The 26038-nt window shown below is 36.0% G+C and overlaps 1 protein-coding gene across 1 annotated transcript in view; it reads left to right on the top strand.

Moving 5' to 3' along the window:
- LOC117338999 overlaps positions 1-26038 on the top strand; it is a 30390-nt gene extending 4352 nt beyond the window's left edge. The window contains exons 4-7 of the mRNA XM_033900364.1: positions 4034-4242; positions 5807-6061; positions 7732-7821; positions 25067-26038. Coding sequence (XP_033756255.1) covers positions 4034-4242; positions 5807-6061; positions 7732-7821; positions 25067-25851 — 1339 coding nt within the window. The 3' untranslated portion in view covers positions 25852-26038. The remainder of the gene's footprint in view (positions 1-4033; positions 4243-5806; positions 6062-7731; positions 7822-25066) is intronic.

The following is a 26038-nucleotide window of genomic DNA, read 5'->3' as shown; positions in this document are numbered from 1 at the left end:
CACATAAACCACCATTTACACTCACATTTCCGTTATCTAAACAATAATACAAGAAATTGATTAATTTAAAAGAAACAAGAAACTCATACGATAATTACATACTACAGCAATATAGATCAAACTGTATATTTATAAATCTACAAAAATAAAACGGTATGTTAATAAATCTACAAAAATAAAACAGTTTGTTAATAAATCTACAAAAATAAAACTGTATATTTATAAATCTACAAAAACAAAACGGTATGTTAATAAATCTACAAAAACAAAACGGTTTGTTAATAAATCTACAAAAATAAAACGGTTTGTTAATAAATCTACAAAAATAAAACGGTTTGTTAATAAATCTACAAAAATAAAACGGTATGTTAATAAATCTACAAAAAAACGGTTTGTTAATAAATCTACAAAAATAAAACGGTATGTTAATAAATCTACAAAAATAAAACAGTTTGTTAATAAATCTACAAAAATAAAACGGTTTGTTAATAAATCTACAAAAAAATAAAACACTTAATGCTTACAAATGATTATTGAATTACCTTTTACAACAAATAAAATGGATTATATATATCATATAATTGATATATAGAGCAATAAACCGGTATAATTGTTAATATACGATTGTATTTATATAAATCCATGTCTGTGAATGTATACATTGACAATCCAAACAATGGTGCAGCAAGCCGAACGAGATTTAAAAGAAGCACGAAACCCCGTAAGATAATTACATATACTACAGCAATCTAATTGAAATCTAGATCCTTATTCTCACTCCGTTACATGAACATCTAACAACATCCCATAAGGGGTCACGTTCTGATGACCTTTGTAATATGTGTATTTAACTTTCAGGGCGTAGTGTCAATTTGTCGATGTCATCGAAGCAAATCATATCGGGACAGCATGTATTAAGCTATATGCTGTGTGAGACAAATAACTTGAACAAATTGACAAACTATGAAAGCTATGCACTCTAGTCATGCTAGTTCCAACACATAAAATTCACTTCCAATATTCTGGAAGTAGTCATTTGATTTGCTAATCCAAAATATCACCCTGACGTGACCCCTTATGGGATGTTGTTCGATGTCCATGTAACGGAGTGAGAATGGGGAAATTATATTGATACTACAGCAACATTGATAAAACTGTTTATTAATAAATCTACAATCATAAAACACTTAATGCTATAAACTGATTATTGAATGACATTTTAAAATAAAAAGCCATGGATTACATATATCATATAGATTATATATAGAGCAATAAAACAGTTTATTTGTTCAAATGCGATTGTATTTATATCAATAACTGTATGTAATGTATACACTGACAATGAATGCAGTTTGACGGCTTTGTGTTAGTGAACTTTATTTCGCACTGTTGCTGAGGGAAGGGAAATACAATGAAAAATATTTGCATTAAGGTTCAATCTTAAGCGTTGCAAGCAATTCAGCATTGGTTATTTAAACTCATAAAGCTGATAGTGATACTTCATTCCGATGAATGTTTGTATTATATAACTAACTTTAGAGCGCCGGGATACCAGCGCCACTGCTGGAATAGCTCTTAAGTCAGTTAAAATACAGCTTTCGTATAAATTGATCGTAAATATGCTTGACCATGAGACCCCTGATGTGGTTTGGATTATTGGAAGTTTATTAAGATGTAATGTTGTCTGATGGAACTGATCAATACAAAATGTAAGGATGGATACAATGGAGCCTCGCAATAAAGGTTGGCGGTAAATACACCATCAACAGGTTACTGCGGCGACTCTATTATATCTTAATACGTAACCGGTTATAAGTGTCATGTTACAACATTCACAGACAGCATATCTACTCTTACATGCAAGATCACTGCAATATACATTCTGCTATATCTGACCGTTCGATATACATTCTGCTATATCTGACCGTTCGATATACATTCTGCTATATCTGACCGTTCGATATACATTCTGCTATATCTGACCGTTCGATATACATTCTGCTATCTGACCGTTCGATATACATTCTGCTATATCTGACCGTTCGATATACATTCTGCTATATCTGACCGTTCGATATACATTCTGCTATATCTGACCGTTCGATATACATTCTGCTATATCTGACCGTTCGATATACATTCTGCTATATCTGACCGTTCGATATACATTCTGCTATCTGACCGTTCGATATACATTCTGCTATCTGACCGTTCGATATACATTCTGCTATATCTGACCGTTCGATATACATTCTGCTATATCTGACCGTTCGATATACATTCTGCTATATCTGACCGTTCGATATACATTGTAAAATAGATGTTATATCTCGGACTTCAATGTTAAAATGGATGTTAATATTGTTTATCTTACACTTCTATACAAAATGGATGTTTATTTCAGACTTCTATACAAAATAGATGTTTATTTCAGACTTCTATACAAAATAGATGTTTATTTCAGACTTCTATACAAAATAGATGTTTATTTCAGACTTCTATACAAAATAGATGTTTATTTCAGACTTCTATACACAATGGATGTTTATTTCAGACTTCCATGTAAAATGGATGTTTTTATCTTATGGCTTCCATACAAAATGGATGTTTATCTCTGACTTCCTTGTAGACTCGATGTTTTTATCTTATGGATTTCATACAGAATGGATGTCTATTGCAAATTTCAATACAAAATGGATGTTTATCTCACATTTCCATAGAGAATGGATGTAATATCTCGGACTTCCACATAGACAATGGATGTTTATCTCAGATTCAATGTAGAATGGATGGACATCTCAAACTTCCGTGTAGGCTGGATGTTTTTATCTTATGACTTCTATGCAGAATGGATGTCTATCGCTAATGTCCTTGCCGAATGAATGTTGATCTCCGACTTCCAAACAGAATGGATGTTTATCTCAGAAGACCATACAAAATGGATGTTTAACTCACACTTCCATGTATAATGGATGGACATCTCAGACTTCCATGTAGAAAAGATATTTATCTCAAATGTTCATGGAGACTGGATGTTTTTATCTCATGACTTCCGTGCAGAACGGATGTCTATTGTAATTGTCCATGCCGAATGGTGTTGACCTCAGACTTTCATACAAAATGGATATTTATCTCACTCGTCGAGGTAGAATGGATGGACATCTCAGACTTCTATAAAGAATCGATGTTTATCTCAGACGTTAATTAAGAATAGATGTTTATGCAGACTTCCATGCTGAATGGATGTTTATGTCAAATTTCCATACAAAATGGATGTTTGTCTCAGACTTCCATAGAGAATGGATATTGATCTCATACTTCCCTTTAGAATAGATGTTTATATCACACTTCCTTGTAGAATGAACATTTATTTCAGACTTTCATACAAAATGGATATTTATCTCACTCACTCATGTAGAATGGATGGACATCTCAGACTTCTATAAAGAATCGATGTTTATCTCAGACGTTAATTAAGAATAGATGTTTACCTCAGACTTCCATGCTGAATGGATGTTTATGTCAAATTTCCATGCAGAATGGATGTGAATCGCAGACTTCCATGTAGATTGGATGTTTATTTCACTCTTCCCTAGAGAATGGATGTTTATCTCACACTTCCTTGTAGAATGGATGGACATCTCAGACGTTCGTGTATAATAGATGTTGATCTCGGACCTTCATGCAGAATAAATGTTTATGTCAAATTTCCATGCAGAATTGGGTAGAATGGGTGAATAAGCATAATTCGCCTTAATTGTATTTAGTAAAAGAAATATTTAAGTACGATATACAAATTAAATGGGTTTCCGAAATAAGTGTTAGGTGAGATGTGAAAATATTGAATTAAAGAGCTCATAACGACACACAAAATATTAGCACTGCTCCATACAAATTGGGAGTTAGATAACGTAGAGCCAGAAATGCATGATGTCTACATTATATATTGTTACGGTATAAAACAGCTGTCTTAATCTAACCCATACACATTTATTCCAATGGGATGTTTCCATTAATTCTTTTTTCACACCAGGAAGACGATGTGGATAGGATTGTCCCGGACCCCGGAGAGGTACTGGAGGTGGGTAGGTAACACTTCACTCACGTGGCAGAATTGGAAATACCAACCCAAACCGACAGACCGCTCGGAAAAATGTACCATGGTTATATTGGACGACCACGCCTACTGGTACCCCACTGTATGCCAGACAAATCTATGGTTCATTTGTCAGTTCCCGGCAGGTGATAACATAATTTATTAGGATAGTATAACGTTCTTTATTATTGGATATACTGTCTGAGAGTTTAATTCAGGGATTTGAATTAAAGCATCTAACACTTGGATGGATTCACGCTGAATCAATAGTGGTATATTACAGTAATAAATGAATAAATAAATGGTCCTTTCAATTTGGTGAACCAAGATGGCGGACCAAGATGTCCACAGAAGGTAGTAAAGCACTATTACACACCGACCAAGACAAGTACAGGGCATAATTCGGATATAGTTAAAATGTGATATTACGACATGTGTCTGCTGCTGTTTTGTTCATAAATAACTGTGAATCATTCGAAAAGTTGAACTATTAAACTCGGCATCGAGGCGTGATTCGACGTCATTTTTTGTTTTGTTTTGCAATTAAGCAATATATCTATGCACACCGCCAAATAATATTTACAAAAACAAAGAAAAACGAAATGTTTACGTAACGAATTGGTATTCACAGATTTGAAACAAGTTCAGCAAAACATTTTAGGTCATCTCTTCGAGGAAGAGGGAGAGCTAATGTTGTCATCCCGGCATCGGCGTCGGCGTTGGTTTTCTAGTATAAACGTTTTGGTGCAAGTGTTCAAAGACATATTTGATTACTGTCCCCTCCCGAAAATCGAACTAAAAGACTGTTTAGGGGGGGGGGGGGGGGGGGACCTTGCCTTTTGACATATTTTTGGACTTTTAATGTAGACAAAAACTTTAAGTTTTTTTGGTCTTTTTTTGTTTTTTTGCGCTTTTTTTTTTGCAAGTGTTGAAAGGCATTAATATATCATTTTATAAGTGTATTTTGGTAAAATTCCATCAAATAACTAATAAAAATCTATTTACCCAATATTCAAAACATATCAATTTGTATATTTTATATTATTTATTGACAAACATTTGCGAGACGAGCTATGTTGTTCTACAACAGCTCTTGTTATTGCAATAATTATTTGGGACCAATCCGTAACCAAAATGAATCACGTTTTTGAACCAATCAATACCATTTTCTGCTGAATGTGATACAAATTTGGAAAAAGCATCCCGTAACGTAAGCAAAATCGTTTTCTTTTGCTTTGATAAGCTTAAAAGGAGATGTCACCAGAGAGTCTTTCTCACAATAAAGATAAACGTTAGGCTGTTTTTATAATTCAGTATTAGCAAAACAACCACGGCGAATCACGCCTCGAAGCCAAGGTTTTGACAGTTCGCCAAACTTATCAAAGGATTTATTGTTTTTGTATGAACTAAATTGCAGCAATACATTTCAACTATTTCTGATTAAGACTTGTAAAGTGATTTTGTAGCTTAAAATGCACACTTACCTTTTGTGATTACTTGGTGCGGCATATCAAACAAAATAAGGACAGTGTATAAGTATGTATTGTCTAAAATTATGTTATATTCCAAAAATAATATATAATATATCAATCATTCATTTAGACAAGGTCGTTTTAAATACAACATAATGCAAGTAATGAAAGATTTTTTTTAATTGCGTCAAACAGACAAAGTACGTGTCTTTAAACAACGTTGTATTAACTTTTTCAGATGAATGTATTTACCAGAAGACATCTGAGGCGGCTGTCCTCGCAAACAATAAAAGGATATATTATGACATTAGTGTCTCCGAGTGCCAGGAACTTTGTGATAACACTACAGAGTTCCAGTGCAGGTCGTATGAGTACTTTCGGTATTCCGGAGGTATCTGTCAGTTGTCTGAGGGAAACAGGTGGACCTTAGCAGCATATTACAAAACAGATCTATTTGGCTGGGATTACTACCATAAGCAGTGTAACTTTGGAGGTACGGAATTACACCTATCGTAAATATTATCTCTGTAGATTAATATAACTCTCCTTGTCCGACGATGTGACAAAGAAATCTTCCACACGAGTATTTTTTTTCTCTCGTCTATTTTTTAATGTACCATTGTTGATTAATCCACAATGGAGGCGTATGAATATCACCTGCCAATGCAGTCTACCTCTAACTTGGATAAAATTACACATCCTACTGATAGAGTTGTTACGCAATATACGTAATATAATTCCCAGGATTCACACCTATTTATTCAATAAGACCATTTCATGTCTTAATATTTTCTTTCTCAAGTGTCAAGAAATAAGGCAATATGTGATATATTTTCAATAAACACGACTTCGAATGTGGAAAACTGCATGGGAAATATGATAGTGATTTGACATCATTTCACATCACTCACTCACGGTTCTGTCAGTGCGACCTGGAATACCTTAAAGGTGACGAGAAATCTCTCGAGATTAGACTGTAAATGGCGCGAGAAATGTCACTGAATTATGCTTCTGTCATATATAAGATTTTTTGGAGATTAGTATTATCCTTAATACGATCTTTATGGGTACAATGTACGATTATGAAAGTCTTATATGGTATGACGTTTAAGCTCGTTTAAATGATTGCTAAATAATTGCATCATTTAATGAACGAACCATTTTACAGAGGAACAAAGAACTTTATTGACAACACCAACGCAGGAAAGATAACTCTTTGATGCTTAACTTGTCGAACTTAATTTCCTGTATGATGTATGTATTCCAAATTGATAATCTGTCTTGTTTTAAACAGATATTTTTTATATCATAACTGTTTTGTCTCCGAACATAAAAGTCATAGAAAATGATGCTATGGATTGTCACTCTACCTTAGATTAGCTCGTTCAGTGTAAGATTTGTAATAATGTCTTAAAGGAAAGAATCGAACAAATTTTTGCGTCATTTTTTAATTTGAAATTCGTCTTCAGGTGCTTTCGTTTGGGAAAAAAAGCTTTTAAAATTGAAAACAGCTACAGTACACAATACATTGAATGTGCGTGGTGCTCTAATTGGTAGTTAAAGTATACTGTAGTATCCATATAAAACGTGGTCGAGTAAGAAAGACAACTCTTTCAACCTTAAGTGACAAGGTCAAATAATACCGGGCCGTTTCCCGCTAGAACCTTTGGACACATAATATATTTAGTTAACAAGCGAGTTTTGCATGACATTATAATACGTTTATATTTACTTTCAATTGTAATACCAGACATAAATAACACGTGACATGGCATTAGACATATTTATTTGTCTTAAATTACATGTATATTATTGTATCAATACAATACATGACATTATTTACCAGACAATTACAACACATAAAAGCTATGCTGACATATCTTGTAGAACATAGTGTATTACTGGATACATACAACACAAGAAACAATGCAACAGACATTCGTCTTTTGTAGCCAGTACTTTATTTTACATGTATGATGATGTCGTTATCAAACTTACCAACCTGAAAGAAAATGTTTCATAACAATTTTTCTACAAACGTAATATTCAGCAAATCAACCTATAATTTCAATCAATATATCAATTTTGATTATCTGTTCAAGGCTAAGCATACCTTGTTTAAACTTATGTTTCATTATATACCATGTTTGTTTATACTTTTAGGCCCTCTACCAGAGGTTCATACCACCACGACCGTCACAACCACCACAACTACCCCCAAACCAACCACAGAGGAACTTCTTACTACAACAGGTAATAACTTGTCCTAACCCTTTACTACAACTGGTGATAACTTGTCTTCAGCCCTTACTACAACAGGTAATAACTTGTCTTCACCCCTTACTATAACTGGTAATAACTAGTCTTCACCCCTTACTACAACTGGTAATAACTTACCTTCACCCCTTACTACAACTGGTAATAACTTACCTTCACCCCTTACTACAACTGGTAATAACTTGTCTTCACCCCTTACTACAACTGGTAATAACTTGTCTTCACCCCTTACTACAACAGGTAATAACTTGTCTTCAACCCTTACTACAACTGGTAATAACTTGTCTTCATCCCTTACTACAACTGGTAATAACTTACCTTCACCCCTTACTACAACTGGTAATAACTTGTCTTCACCCCTTACTACAACTGGTAATAACTTGTCTTCACCCCTTACTACAACTGGTAATAACTTGTCTTCACCCCTTACTACAACTGGTAATAACTTGTCTTCACCCCTTACTACAACTGGTAATAACGTGCCTTCACCCCTTACTACAACTGGTGATAACTTGTCTTCACCCCTTACTATAACTGGTGATAACTTGTCTTCACCCCTTACTACAACTGGTGATAACTTGTCTTCACCCCTTACTATAACTGGTAATAACGTGTCTTCACCCCTTACTACAACTGGTAATAACCTGCTTCACCCCTTACTACAACTGGTAATAACTTGTCTTCAACCCTTACTACAACTGGTAATAACCTGCTTCACCCCTTACTACAACTGGTGATAACTTGTCTTCACCCCTTACTACAACTGGTAATAACATGTCTTCACCCCTTACTACAACAGGTAATAACTTGTCTTCACCCCTTACTACAACTGGTGATAACTTGTCTTCACCCCTTACTACAACTGGTAATAACTTGTCTTCACCCCTTACTACAACAGGTAATAACTTGTCTTCACCCCTTACTACAACTGGTAATAACTTGTCTTCACCCCTTACTACAACTGGTAATAACTTACCTTCACCCCTTACTACAACAGGTAATAACTTGTCTTCATCCCTTACTATAACTGGTAATAACGTGCCTTCATCCCTTACTACAACAGGTAATAACTTGTCTTCAACCCTTACTACAACTGGTAATAACTTGTCTTCACCCCTTACTACAACTGGTGATAACTTGTCTTCACCCCTTACTATAACCGGTAATAACTTGTCTTCAGTCCTTACTACCACTGGTAATAACTTGTCTTCATTCATTACCAACTGATAATAAGCATAACCACACAGAGCCTTACTTGCAGTTTTCGGATATCGCCTTGTATCATCATTTCTAATATATACTGCTGCTATTAAACTTATTTATCTAATGCAATTATTCCTAAAGTAAAAAATAGTGAAAAAGTGGAAATAGAATAAGTGTAAAATACTCTAAGTGTTCCGCTTTTCTGTTAAGCTTTAGCGGATTTTATTCCCTTTTGATAGCAAGAAAAAAACTCCACAATATCTGTCAAACTGCTTCATTTTTACAGAATAAAATAAGTTTTACATATTATGAAAAATAATAAATGAATTAAAACATAAGTCATACTATTCATTGTATACATTATATAGTTTCAAAACACATTGTGTGTATGTTGTTTTGCAATAGCTCTTATTCATTTATTTATTTATTTATATTTATTTATTATCTTATTTATTTAACCAAAGAGTATTTGAGAAAGGATTGATACCGTACACTGACTTTCCCTGTATAATCATTGTGGTTGACTGTACCTGGTCCATACCGGTATACAGGCTACACATGTCTCGGTAGCAGATTGATGGGTGAAAGTTTGCACCTTAAATTATCTCTTATCAACAGTGCACAAAGAACAATAACCTTCGTTGAAACCTGAGTTAATGAGGTTCTAGTTGCAGTTAAACGTACGTTATCTTACCTTGGAGCCCTTGATACGATAAAAGCATTTACTAAAATATGTCAGTGACTTAATTAAATAATACATTTCGTCTCTAAAGGGATTAGGAACAGAGAATATTATTTTGGAACTATTTAGATTACGAAATTTACAAAATGAACAGTTATAATGAAATACGTATATGGCTAACACACGCGTTAACGTTAGGTTACTATTAATGAAGAAAGGGAGATCACTCTACACTACAGCTCTACATGTATACTTGTATGAGTGAATAGCTGTATAAGGTATTAACAGTTATATAACGAAGAAATAAATATATTAGTTTATATAAGTGAATCCCAGGAAAATCAGGAAGTGAAAATATCAAATCATATTAATTGATTTAATTCATTTTGATATATCTCTATAAAATTGATGTCATTGTCAGATTGTATTTACATTTCTGATCTTTTTTTTTTTTTGGAGCCCATTCTTACGAACCGTGAATAGAAAATGTCTCCGTGTCTTTCTGCAAGCATGTTGACTTATAAATGATAGAGGATTGGAAGATTGGAGAGCGACTCACGTTTAGAGAGGAAAGATATGCTCAAACCAGATCCACAAAGATTAAAACATTCAAAGCTTCAAAATCTTCAAGAAAATCCCTTGAAACAATTAGCATTTTAAACGGACGTTACCCACACTATTACACATATTTTTTAAACGTCATAGAAAGTACTCTAACGTGTTGGTATATGTTTTATAAAGCCATTCCATTAATGAAAATCAAAACCACCTACGAAGATTGAGTTACTGGCCTGTTTCCGATCAATTATCTAATCATTATGGCACAGATAATATATATCTAGGGCAGTGTTACACGGCAGGCCTCCGTACACTTCCACGCCTATTAACCTACACTATTTGGGCCAGACATATGCTTCCCTGGCAAGGTTAGATAGTTATTAGTTATATCCTTCCGTTATAGTAGCTACACGCAAATTTCAAAACCATGCCTTACGGTGTTGATATATCACTGCTGGTTGTATGTAGGTAAATATGTACCAGCGGACCCAAAAAGTCAGTAATATACAGGTAAATGTCGATCATTCCCTTATTTTTACCTTTGTCTGGTGAGTAGTAGATATTTCATAACATGGCCCAAACTTTCCTCCCTATATTCCTATGCCATTAGTTAGGATAGAAACTCTACATTATATTACGGAATTAAGTTTACCCGACATTTTGTTGTTTTTTTTTTTTATCCTCTTCCGTACTCATTATTACAATTCCTGTTTACTTAAATAACTAGGCTCATTTAACAACCAGGGTAACCCCACCCACACATTGTCGAGTTCTAAAGACGAAATAACGTCCAATCATTCTTCAGTATTGCGATCAAAATACCGAATAGTGGGAGGAATGCGGATCGCCTCGTTTATGTTTAATTCCTAAACTATATAAGAATGTTTATTTTTATTCAACAACGTTTAGTAAACCTTTATCCAAACTTACGTATTATCTTTCATAGTACAATAAATCCATTGCCGCAGTCCTTTTGAGATACTGTTTACTCCTGAAGTCGAGTCAGTGAGATGTAGCTTTTGGAAAACAAGTTCCGGGGATATTTTGATTAATCTTGAGCATCCGGTTCTAAAAACGTTTCTTCCAACGAAACGTTTGATTGTTCCACACTTCCATTCCCCTGTCAAAACTTATGGAATGCCTTCGGTCTCTTGGGACAAGAGCTTTCACTAGAGCTTTCTTCAGTACAGCAGTTGTGTAGTATAAGGAAGCATATATCGTTAAACTTAGGACTATGGTCAATAGGAAACGTTGAGTTGAGTTTGGTGGCCAGATATTCCAATAGACTCTTGGTTCCCATGGGAACAGTCTGTGTCCCCTCTATTGTCCGATTTGCTTTTGTTTTCATACGAAACTTATTAGTTTGAAGAGCTTTTTAGAATAGGTAACACAGACCTTGAAAATTATTTACCTTTAATTTCACTTATATGTATCTCAACAATGTATTATCTTTAAATATAGACTCTTCAACATCAACTGCTTACCTTGATCTTGATCAACTAAGCTGTATGATCAGCGGTATAATTTCATGTTCTCAATTGGCAGCTTTCCATTTTAGATAGTAACATCCTTACTTCCCCAACCTACGGTTTATACGTGTCCCAGTTGATTTGATATTCAAGGGTTTGTTCTCATTATCACGATTTCGGGACTACTGATGGAAAAATTAATAACACAATGTACCGAGAAAAAAATACAGGTTGATTATGGTCGTGGGAAAGTTAGATGGTCAGCATCATGATCCATTTCCTAATGTGATATAGAGTAAGACATGTTCGATGTTTGTTGCCTAGTGATTCCGTGGTCACAACACTGGGTCTCAGTTTGAGAATGTGTATTGAAATGGCCCATATTTAGTTTAGTGGCGTCGTCCATGAAGCAGAAAACATTTAATCTACCGGAGATTTTCTACAGTATTTTATTGTACGGACACAGTGTCGACGTTTTCTACAGTATTTTATTGTACGGACTCAGTGTCGACGTTTTCTACAGTATTTTATTGTACGGACACAGTGTCGACGTTTTCTACAGTATTTTATTGTACTGACTCAGTGTCGACGTTTTCTACAGTATTTTATTGTACGGACTCAGTGTCGACGTTTTCTACAGTATTTTATTGTACGGACTACAGTGTCGACGTTTTCTACAGTATTTTATTGTACGGACTCAGTGTCGACGTTTTCTACAGTATTTTATTGTACTGACACAGTGTCGACGTTTTCTACAGTATTTTATTGTACGGACTCAGTGTCGACGTTTTCTACAGTATTTTATTGTACGGACACAGTGTCGACGTTTTCTACAGTATTTTATTGTACTGACTCAGTGTCGACGTTTTCTACAGTATTTTATTGTACGGACTCAGTGTCGACGTTTTCTACAGTATTTTATTGTACGGACACAGTGTCGACGTTTTCTACAGTATTTTATTGTACGGACTCAGTGTCGACGTTTTCTACAGTATTTTATTGTACGGACACAGTGTCGACGTTTTCTACAGTATTTTATTGTACTGACACAGTGTCGACGTTTTCTACAGTATTTTATTGTACGGACTCAGTGTCGACGTTTTCTACAGTATTTTATTGTACTGACTCAGTGTCGACGTTTTCTACAGTATTTTATTGTACGGACTCAGTGTCGACGTTTTCTACAGTATTTTATTGTACGGACACAGTGTCGACGTTTTCTACAGTATTTTATTGTACTGACTCAGTGTCGACGTTTTCTACAGTATTTTATTGTACGGACTCAGTGTCGACGTTTTCTACAGTATTTTATTGTACGGACTCAGTGTCGACGTTTTCTACAGTATTTTATTGTACTGACTCAGTGTCGACGTTTTCTACAGTATTTTATTGTACGGACACAGTGTCGACGTTTTCTACAGTATTTTATTGTACGGACTCAGTGTCGACGTTTTCTACAGTATTTTATTGTACGGACTCAGTGTCGACGTTTTCTACAGTATTTTATTGTACGGACTCAGTGTCGACGTTTTCTACAGTATTTTATTGTACTGACTCAGTGTCGACGTTTTCTACAGTATTTTATTGTACGGACTCAGTGTCGACGTTTTCTACAGTATTTTATTGTACGGACACAGTGTCGACGTTTTCTACAGTATTTTATTGTACGGACTCAGTGTCGACGTTTTCTACAGTATTTTATTGTACGGACACAGTGTCGACGTTTTCTACAGTATTTTATTGTACGGACTCAGTGTCGACGTTTTCTACAGTATTTTATTGTACTGACTCAGTGTCGACGTTTTCTACAGTATTTTATTGTACGGACTCAGTGTCGACGTTTTCTACAGTATTTTATTGTACGGACACAGTGTCGACGTTTTCTACAGTATTTTATTGTACTGACTCAGTGTCGACGTTTTCTACAGTATTTTATTGTACGGACACAGTGTCGACGTTTTCTACAGTATTTTATTGTAGTGACTCAGTTTCGACGTTTTCCACAGTATTTTATTGTACGGACTCAGTGTCGACGTTTTCTACAGTATTTTATTGTACGGACTCAGTGTCGACGTTTTCTACATATTTTATTGTACGGACACAGTGTCGACGTTTTCTACAGTATTTTATTGTACTGACTCAGTGTCGACGTTTTCTACAGTATTTTATTGTACGGACTCAGTGTCGACGTTTTCTACAGTATTTTATTGTACGGACATCAGTGTCGACGTTTTCTACAGTATTTTATTGTACGGACACAGTGTCGACGTTTTCTACAGTATTTTATTGTACGGACTCAGTGTCGACGTTTTCTACAGTATTTTATTGTACGGACTCAGTGTCGACGTTTTCTACAGTATTTTATTGTACGGACTCAGTGTCGACGTTTTCTACAGTATTTTATTGTACGGACTCAGTGTCGACGTTTTCTACAGTATTTTATTGTACGGACACAGTGTCGACGTTTCTACAGTATTTTATTGTACGGGACTCAGTGTCGACGTTTTCTACAGTATTTTATTGTACGGACTCAGTGTCGACGTTTTCTACAGTATTTTATTGTACGGACACAGTGTCGACGTTTTCTACAGTATTTTATTGTACGGACACAGTGTCGACGTTTTCTACAGTATTTTATTGTACTGACTCAGTGTCGACGTTTTCTACAGTATTTTATTGTACGGACTCAGTGTCGACGTTTTCTACAGTATTTTATTGTACGGACACAGTGTCGACGTTTTCTACAGTATTTTATTGTACGGACTCAGTGTCGACGTTTTCTACAGTATTTTATTGTACTGACACAGTGTCGACGTTTTCTACAGTATTTTATTGTACGGACTCAGTGTCGACGTTTTCTACAGTATTTTATTGTACTGACTCAGTGTCGACGTTTTCTACAGTATTTTATTGTACGGACTCAGTGTCGACGTTTTCTACAGTATTTTATTGTACGGACACAGTGTCGACGTTTTCTACAGTATTTTATTGTACTGGCTCAGTGTCGACGTTTTCTACAGTATTTTATTGTACGGACACAGTGTCGACGTTTTCTACAGTATTTTATTGTACTGACTCAGTGTCGACGTTTTCTACAGTATTTTATTGTACTGACTCAGTGTCGACGTTTTCTACAGTATTTTATTGTACGGACACAGTGTCGACGTTTTCTACAGTATTTTATTGTACGGACACAGTGTCGACGTTTTCTACAGTATTTTATTGTACTGACTCAGTGTCGACGTTTTCTACAGTATTTTATTGTACTGACTCAGTGTCGACGTTTTCTACAGTATTTTATTGTACGGACTCAGTGTCGACGTTTTCTACAGTATTTTATTGTACTGACTCAGTGTCGACGTTTTCTACAGTATTTTATTGTACTGACACAGTGTCGACGTTTTCTACAGTATTTTATTGTACGGACACAGTGTCGACGTTTTCTACAGTATTTTATTGTACTGACACAGTGTCGACGTTTTCTACAGTATTTTATTGTACGGACTCAGTGTCGACGTTTTCTACAGTATTTTATTGTACGGACACAGTGTCGACGTTTTCTACAGTATTTTATTGTACTGACTCAGTGTCGACGTTTTCTACAGTATTTTATTGTACGGACACAGTGTCGACGTTTTCTACAGTATTTTATTGTACGGACTCAGTGTCGACGTTTTCTACAGTATTTTATTGTACGGACACAGTGTCGACGTTTTCTACAGTATTTTATTGTACTGACTCAGTGTCGACGTTTTCTACAGTATTTTATTGTACGGACACAGTGTCGACGTTTTCTACAGTATTTTATTGTACGGACTCAGTGTCGACGTTTTCTACAGTATTTATTGTACGGACACAGTGTCGACGTTTTCTACAGTATTTTATTGTACGGACACAGTGTCGACGTTTTCTACAGTATTTTATTGTACTGACTCAGTGTCGACGTTTTCTACAGTATTTTATTGTACGGACACAGTGTCGACGTTTTCTACAGTATTTTATTGTACGGACACAGTGTCGACGTTTTCTACAGTATTTTATTGTACGGACTCAGTGTCGACGTTTTCTACAGTATTTTATTGTACTGACTCAGTGTCGACGTTTTCTACAGTATTTTATTGTACGGACACAGTGTCGACGTTTTCTACAGTATTTTATTGTACGGACACAGTGTCGACGTTTTCTACAGTATTTTATTGTACTGACTCAGTGTCGACGTTTTCTACAGTATTTTATTGTACGGACTCAGTGTCGACGTTTTCTACAGTATTTTATTGTACGGACTCAGTGTCGACGTTTTCTACAGTATTTTATTGTACTGACTCAGTGTCGACGTTTTCTACAGTATTTTATTGTACGGACACAGTGTCGACGTTTTCTACAGTATTTTATTGTACTGACTCAGTGTCGACGTTTTCTACAGTATTTTATTGTACGGACTCAGTGTCGACGTTTCTACAGTATTTTATTGTACGGACTCAGTGTCGACGTTTTCTACAGTATTTTATTGTACGGACACAGTGTCGACGTTTTCTACAGTATTTTATTGTACTGACTCAGTGTCGACGTTTTCTACAGTATTTTATTGTACGGACACAGTGTCGACGTTTTCTACATTATTTTATTGTACTGACTCAGTGTCGACGTTTTCTACAGTATTTTATTGTACGGACACAGTGTCGACGTTTTCTACAGTATTTTATTGTACTGACACAGTGTCGACGTTTTCTACAGTATTTTATTGTACGGACACAGTGTCGACGTTTTCTACAGTATTTTATTGTACGGACTCAGTGTCGACGTTTTCTACAGTATTTTATTGTACGGACTCAGTGTCGACGTTTTCTACAGTATTTTATTGTACGGACACAGTGTCGACGTTTTCTACAGTATTTTATTGTACGGACACAGTGTCGACGTTTTCTACAGTATTTTATTGTACGGACACAGTGTCGACGTTTCTACAGTATTTATTGTACTGACTCAGTGTCGACGTTTTCTACAGTATTTATTGTACGGACACAGTGTCGACGTTTTCTACAGTATTTTATTGTACGGACACAGTGTCGACGTTTTCTACAGTATTTTATTGTACTGACTCAGTGTCGACGTTTTCTACAGTATTTTATTGTACGGACTCAGTGTCGACGTTTTCTACAGTATTTTATTGTACGGACTCAGTGTCGACGTTTTCTACAGTATTTTATTGTACGGACACAGTGTCGACGTTTTCTACAGTATTTTATTGTACTGACTCAGTGTCCGACGTTTTCTACAGTATTTTATTGTACGGACACAGTGTCGACGTTTTCTACAGTATTTTATTGTACTGACTCAGTGTCGACGTTTTCTACAGTATTTTATTGTACCGACACAGTGTCGACGTTTTCTACAGTATTTTATTGTACTGACACAGTGTCGACGTTTTCTACAGTATTTTATTGTACGGACACAGTGTCGACGTTTTCTACAGTATTTTATTGTACTGACTCAGTGTCGACGTTTTCTACATTATTTTATTGTACGGACTCAGTGTCGACGTTTTCTACAGTATTTTATTGTACGGACACAGTGTCGACGTTTTCTACAGTATTTTATTGTACGGACACAGTGTCGACGTTTTCTACAGTATTTTATTGTACTGACTCAGTGTCGATGTTTTCTACAGTATTTTATTGTATGGACACAGTGTCGACGTTTTCTACAGTATTTTATTGTACGGACTCAGTGTCGACGTTTTCTACAGTAATTTATTGTACTGGCTCAGTGTCGACGTTTTCTACAGTAATTTATTGTACGGACTCAGTGTCGACGTTTTCTACAGTATTTTATTGTACTGACTCAGTGTCGACGTTTTATACAGTATTTTATTGTACTGGCTCAGTGTCGACGTTTTCTACAGTATTTTATTGTACTGGCTCAGTGTCGACGTTTTCTACAGTATTTTATTGTACGGACTCAGTGTCGACGTTTTCTACAGTAATTTATTGTACTGGCTCAGTGTCGACGTTTTCTACAGTAATTTATTGTACGGACTCAGTGTCGACGTTTTCTACAGTATTTTATTGTACTGACTCAGTGTCGACGTTTTCTACAGTATTTTATTGTACGGACACAGTGTCGACGTTTTCTACAGTATTTTATTGTACGGACTCAGTGTCGACGTTTTCTACAGTATTTTATTGTACTGGCTCAGTGTCGACGTTTTCTACAGTATTTTATTGTACGGACACAGTGTCGACGTTTTCTACAGTATTTTATTGTACGGACACAGTGTCGACGTTTTCTACAGTATTTTATTGTACGGACTCAGTGTCGACGTTTTCTACAGTATTTTATTGTACGGACTCAGTGTCGACGTTTTCTACAGTATTTTATTGTACGGACTCAGTGTCGACGTTTTCTACAGTATTTTATTGTACTGACTCAGTGTCGACGTTTTCTACAGTATTTTATTGTACTGACTCAGTGTCGACGTTTTCTACAGTATTTTATTGTACGGACACAGTGTCGACGTTTTCTACAGTATTTTATTGTACGGACACAGTGTCGACGTTTTCTACAGTATTTTATTGTACGGACTCAGTGTCGACGTTTTCTACAGTATTTTATTGTACTGACACAGTGTCGACGTTTTCTACAGTAATTTATTGTACGGACTCAGTGTCGACGTTTTCTACAGTATTTTATTGTACTGACTCAGTGTCGACGTTTTCTACAGTATTTTATTGTACGGACACAGTGTCGACGTTTTCTACAGTATTTTATTGTACTGACTCAGTGTCGACGTTTTCTACAGTATTTTATTGTACTGACTCAGTGTCGACGTTTTCTACAGTATTTTATTGTACTGACTCAGTGTCGACGTTTTCTACAGTATTTTATTGTACGGACTCAGTGTCGACGTTTTCTACAGTATTTTATTGTACGGACACAGTGTCGACGTTTTCTACAGTATTTTATTGTACGGACACAGTGTCGACGTTTTCTACAGTATTTTATTGTACTGACTCAGTGTCGACGTTTTCTACAGTATTTTATTGTACCGACACAGTGTCGACGTTTTCTACAGTATTTTATTGTACGGACACAGTGTCGACGTTTTCTACAGTATTTTATTGTACGGACTCAGTGTCGACGTTTTCTACAGTATTTTATTGTACGGACTCAGTGTCGACGTTTTCTACAGTATTTTATTGTACTGACACAGTGTCGACGTTTTCTACAGTATTTTATTGTACTGACTCAGTGTCGACGTTTTCTACAGTATTTTATTGTACGGACACAGTGTCGACGTTTTCTACAGTATTTTATTATATATCAGTATTACCATATCACAATACTGTATTACCATATCACTCGGCCCCGTTAACCAAACCAATGAACTTGATAAAAATTCACTGTTCACGTAATTTTCATGTTCAGCTACAGAGTCATTTTATTAATAATATTGTTTTTAAGGAGACGTTGCTATAGTTTCCGGAAGAATAAAAAAAAATTATCACCGAATGAGGTAGATATTTTGACTTTATACTGGACTATGAAGAACAAAATGTAGATCTGTAAAATTTCAATACCGAAAATAAAACCAATATTTTCTTAGAGAGGTATTTCAGCAAGAAATGTTATTCTATCCTATTCGAGCTATATTTGCAAACACTTGTTTACATTGTGTTTTGCTAACCATAGCTTAACCTTTAATTTTTGGAACAAACAACAAGACAACAACGTAGCAGATAATTACAAATTAACTATTATGTTCGTATAGAAATCCAAAAACATTAAATACCGAGATGTAAACTAAATCACAATCCTCAAAATCAATAAAATAAAGGCAACATATGAAAAATACAGATTCCATGGAAATCCTTGAAAATGTACAAGGGGGACCTGACCAGGTAATCCGGACGGGGAAGCGTAATCTGCTTCACCGACGACACCCGACATACAAATATAGGTCATATAGGCCACTTCCACACGGTGATATCTAGGGTGGTGGCAATGGAACCACCAGACATATCAACTGTCATAGAATTATCCCATTGAGATCAGTATGTGGATCATAAACCTTCCTCGTGATCTTCATCACCCTGCATCTCTAAAATCTTTGTGTTTTACATTTAGTTTTACAGTCGGTAGTCAGTATCGTGATGATGGGAACAAGCCATCAACTTCTAATCGAAGGTAGGGGAAGCATGGATGTTGCTATCTAGAAACGGAAAGTTAATTGTAAGTTGTCCCTTTTTGTTACGTTATACGATAGAAGTAAACAGCTAATGAAATTAAGCGGGCGAGGACAGCCTTCGTTTATATATCATTATCTGCTTTCTACTTTCGTTATTGTTCTCCGAGTTGTACGTAAACTTGTTTTCCAGTACTGTGGTTTTTGCATTATCGTCTTATTATTTTTTAGATAATTATAAACAGTTGGTGTTTATTATCCATATCTAATCCGTAATCAAATACACGGTTCTGACGCAAAAGATAAATAGGCTTTGGAAGTTCACCTTCTAACGAGAGGTGTGTACACTAATACATATTATATGATATTGTTGAAATTAGGAGTTAATGACGTTGTAGCAAAATTATAACGGAAGTGCCTGTAATACTGACATAGTTTAAGTACCAAAGGAGACTATCAGATTTGGTTGTAGCGGCTTATTACGTCTATACTTTTCTACAAAGTAAAACCAAACGATAGTTTCTCTTGTAATCATACACTCTCGACTGGTCGACGGAGGAGAAGTCGGCTTGAGATGGTAATGAACAGCCTGTCAGTCGGTTAAGTACTGGAACCTACATCAAAGCTTGTTATGACTACTCCACCTAAATGGTGATGCGGGTTATATATTATCTTTACAATTACGGCTACTTGTACTAATTTGTGTTTATATACGAGGGCATAGACGAAAGTATTTTCTTGTGGATAATCTGAAACTGATCATGTTTATACTGGTTAAATATACCAAAATATCTGCAGAAATTTGTATGTGGTGTAAATAAATCTAGTTGCGTTAATTTTTTCTCGCTTTTTCCTGGTTCATATGCTGATGCTAGCTTTATATGATTTTCATTATACTATATCTAATATCTTATATTTAGTGCTACCAACGATTTTTGTTTTAAAGCTAAAATGATATTTTATTGTTTTATTCAGCATTGTCTTTCTCGGTTATTCCTAACTTAACACATCTGTCTCACACCACATCGGTTTCCTCTATAATTCCTAGTCAAGCGATAACCATTCCGTATCTTACGCCATGTCATACTTGTTTTGTTGTCAAATCAACTTCTTTACCTTGACGTCAATCCATGTATATTCTTTAATGAGACTTCAATTGGTGACCTTTGTGGGGTACATACATCATATGTACCGGTTAAGATGAAGGTCAGTCCGATAAACCTTGGATAATAGTAAGTTTATCATTGGCGAATTGGTTCTGGTCCAAAACATAAAATCCACGTCCAAGTTTACGGGTTACTTGTCTTCAATGGATCAGAAAATATCAGTTTGTGTGTTTCTTGGTCTCCCCCTAGACCAGCATGATGTATCGTCTTAAACCTCCATAACGTATCAGTCATTACTAGCTTGACATCTGACTGTTGCAATTTTCGCGCTGAAAACTCAACGTTTCGATATAGTATTACTTTGGATGTCCCAATTTGTCAGTGTATTAATCATGCGCAAAATTATGGACGTTTACAGTAGCCTATGTTTGGTACAATAAATATTAGCTTTGAGTTCAGATTTTATACTTACATGTATGTTAATGTTATGGGTCATTTTTAACTTTACGTCAGTTTGGAATGTTTATGTATTTTATTATCTCCAATAATTATTTATAAAGTACCCAAATCGAGGATAATAAATACTGGTTTTTTAGTACTTCGCCAAAGCATTCGACTTTCCAGAGAGTTGAACTCTGTGGTATAATTAAACTCCTGCCGTATTGTAGACTACCAACAAAAACACGAAGGAACACGATAAAGATATGTAATTTCTACTTCAAACAAATTTCACGATACTCCATATATCTAATGGTATTACTGACGATAGATGTTTATATCAAACAAAAATTCAATGGATAATTGTAGATTTTTTTTCTGTCGTTATTTGCTTTCAACTCCTACATATGTTTTTAAAACTTCAAACGCTTAGCTAATATGTCAATGGTGTGCTTAGAAGAATCGAAATAACATGCATGCTCTGTTTATTTGTTTACCTATTGGCTTGATCCCCCCGTAAACAGAGGTCCTTTAGAGGCGATTCCTTATAGTAACTGGTAGCTTCTCACTGAAATCTGTACGGGAGGCCTGTCGCATGATCTCTTGAGCGTTTGGGGTAAAGGTCCTTGTCCAATGACACTACAAGGTCCTTGTCCAATGACACTACAAGGTCCTTGTCCAATGACACTACAAGGTCCTTGTCCAATGACACTACAAGGTCCTTGTCCAATGACACTACAAGGTCCTTGTCCAATGACACTACAAGGTCCTTGTCCAATGACACTGCAATGGCTGTACATGGCGATCCGCGATATCAACTGTTTGAGAATTATCGCTATTGGTTGATCGCAGTTCGTTGCACTTGCATCTGGTATCTCGAGTCTTTAAGTGCCAAACGAAGGTTTAATATGTGATGCCATGACACGTGCTCCTTGTGGTAATTGTGTGATTTTATTGTTCACTGTACATGTAGTAAATACACCAGCAGTATCATTGATTAATGGCGGGACGAAACCAAGTTATGATAGATACACAAATTATCATTGTCGTAACCATGTAATAAATATCCGTCAAATGGTGATCACCAAAACTAACAAAACATATATTACCTCCATAACACCCACAGACACTACTACTATAAACATTCCATATTAACCAATATATCTAATCGCCATAGCAACTAACATTATTTCATCGTGATAACAACAAACATATCTCACCATAACAACCAACATATCCCCACCACCATAACAACCAACATATCTCACCATAACAACCAACATATCCCATCACCATAACAACCAACATATCTCATCACCATAACAACCAACATATCTCACCACCATAACAACCAACATATCCCATCACCATAACAACCAACATATCTCACCATAACAACCAACATATCACACCACCATAACAACCAACATATCTCACCATAACAACCAACATATCACACCACCATAACAACCAACATATCTCACCACCATAACAACCAACATATCTCACCACCATAACAACCAACATATCTCACCACCATAACAACCAACATATCACACCACCATAACAACCAACATATCTAACCACCATAACAACCAACATATCTCACCACCATAACAACCAACATATCTCATCACCATAACAACCAACATATCTCATCACCATAACAACCAACATATCTCACCACCATAACAACCAACATATCTCATCACCATAACAACCAACATATCTCATCACCATAACAACCAACATATCTCATCACCATAACAACCAACATATCTCATCACCATAACAACCAACATATCTCACCATAACAACCAACAATCACCATAACAACCAACATATCTCACCAACATAACAACCAACATATCCCATCACCATAACAACAACATATCACACCACCATAACAACCAACATAGCTCATCACCCATAACACCATAATCTCACCATAACAACCAACATATCACACCCCACCATAACAACCAACATATCTCATCACCATAACGACCAACATATCACACCACCATAACAACCAACATATCTCACCACCATAACAACCAACATATCTCACCACCATAACAACCAACATATCTCACCACCATAACAACCAACATATCACACCACCATAACAACCAACATATCTAACCACCATAACAACCAACATATCTCACCACCATAACAACCAACATATCTCACTACCATAACAACCAACATATCTCATCACCATAACAACCAACATATCACACCACCATAACAACCAACATATCTCATCACCATAACAACCAACATATCTCATCACCATAACTACCAACATATCACACCACCATAACAATTAACATATCTCACCATAACAACCAACATATCTCACCACCATAACAACCAACATATCTCACCACCATAACAACCAACATATCTCATCACCATTGCAACCAATATATCACACCATAACAACCAATATATCTCACCATAACAACCAACATATCTCACCACCATAACAACCAACATATCTCATCACCATAACAACCAACATATCTCACCATATCAACCAACATATCCCATCATCATAACAACCAACATATCTCATCACCATAACAACCAACATATCTCACCACCATAACAACCAACATATCCCATCACCATAACAACCAACATATCTCATCACCATAACAACCAACATATCTCACCACCATAACAACCAACATATCTCACCACCATAACAACCAACATATCTCATCACCATAACAACCAACATATCTCACCATATCAACCAACATATCCCATCATCATAACAACCAACATATCTCATCACCATAACAACCAATATATCTCACCACCATAACAACCAACATATCTCATCACCATAACAACCAACATATCTCACCACCATAACAACCAACATATCCCATCACCATAACAACCAACATATCTCACCACCATAACAACCAACATATCTCACCATAACAACCAACATATCTCACCACCATAACAACCAACATATCTCACCATAACAACCAACATATCTCATCACCATAACAACCAACATATCTCACCACCATAACAACCAACATATCTCACCATACCAACCAACATATCTCATCACCATAACAACCAACATATCTCACCATAACAACCAACATATCTCACCATAACAACCAACATATCTCACCACCATAACAACCAACATATCTCACCATAACAACCAACATATCTCACCATAACAACCAACATATCTCATCACCATAACAACCAACATATCTCACCACCATAACAACCAACACAATTCACCGTCACAATAGAAATATTATCATGATAGCCATTATACGAAAGTGTTACTAGTATTCAATACAAAATAAAGTTACGGTTTATTACTTCTCATGTAAATAATAAGTTGATCTGATTAAAACGAGATAAGTATTGTAAACAAAGTACGCCACACGGGGAAGTAACATCCACAGGAAACACTGTTCAAAGGTGTAACTTTTTGTACGTATTGCATATGAAATCAATTTCTGTGTCCGATATGTTTTCGTTCCTGAAGTAATCTCGCACACAAGACTTTCAAGCATCATTCTTTATTTTACAGAGCCACCGACAACAGTTAAACATACGACAACAACCGAGGAGCCGTCCTCGACTACCAAACCGACATTTGATGATATAAAGAACGAGCTGGTGGCAATGGGTGACAAGATTAGAGAGAAGCGCCTGAGGGAGCGGAGGACCAGTGCTGTAGACAATAGACCCTCAGCCACAGGGGCTGGTGTAGTGGCTACCATCATACTTGGCAGCATCATTGCGTTAGTAGTGGTTCTAGACATCGGCACCATCAAGGCCACGTGTGAACAACACAGACGTAGAAAGAAGACGCGACATCCCGGGCGTCATGCGGAGGAAAACTACGCATTCGAGATGGACAATCACAGAAAGGATAGTTTACTGGAGGATGACGAAGTCTCGGACATTGTGAGAGTTGAACGTGAGGACGATGACAGTAGAGGTGGTATCAGCATTACGGGTAACCATATAGAGATTCAAATGAACAATCCAGACGACACGCTGGAGGATTCCACAAACGAAAGCTGCACGAGGAGTATCAACTCGGACGACATTGGGTTCTGGTCGTCTCCTGTTAGAACTTATCATGGCGAACGTTTTGGTCACATTGGTACCCAGACTACACAACAGGAGCTGGATGACGCAAGAAAACTGTGGATTAAGTACCGGGGTATACCAACGTTCAACAAAAATCTTCTAAAATCAAAAAACATCGAAACACAGACAGTTATTTGCAGCTTTGATGTTGAATCTTCGGTAGACGGTGACTCTGATCAAGGCAGTCCATATATCACCGAGGAAACCCAGTTTTAACATGATAATCATGTTAATATGTATATCACTCGTATTATAATTCCTTCGAGCCAAGCGTTAGATATTTAATGCTGCAATGAAACTCTCAAAATGTTATTATGCAAAATCATTTAGTCCGAAATCATTTTAAACCCATATCATGTTTTTTTCAGTTTTGTATATGTATGTAAATGTAATCTAGTAACGA

This window comes from Pecten maximus, chromosome 12, assembly GCF_902652985.1.
Source record: "Pecten maximus chromosome 12, xPecMax1.1, whole genome shotgun sequence".
NCBI classification, from domain to species: Eukaryota; Metazoa; Mollusca; class Bivalvia; order Pectinida; family Pectinidae; genus Pecten; species Pecten maximus.
Note: the sequence above shows the minus strand (reverse complement) of the source record. Positions and strands in the feature narration are given on the sequence as shown.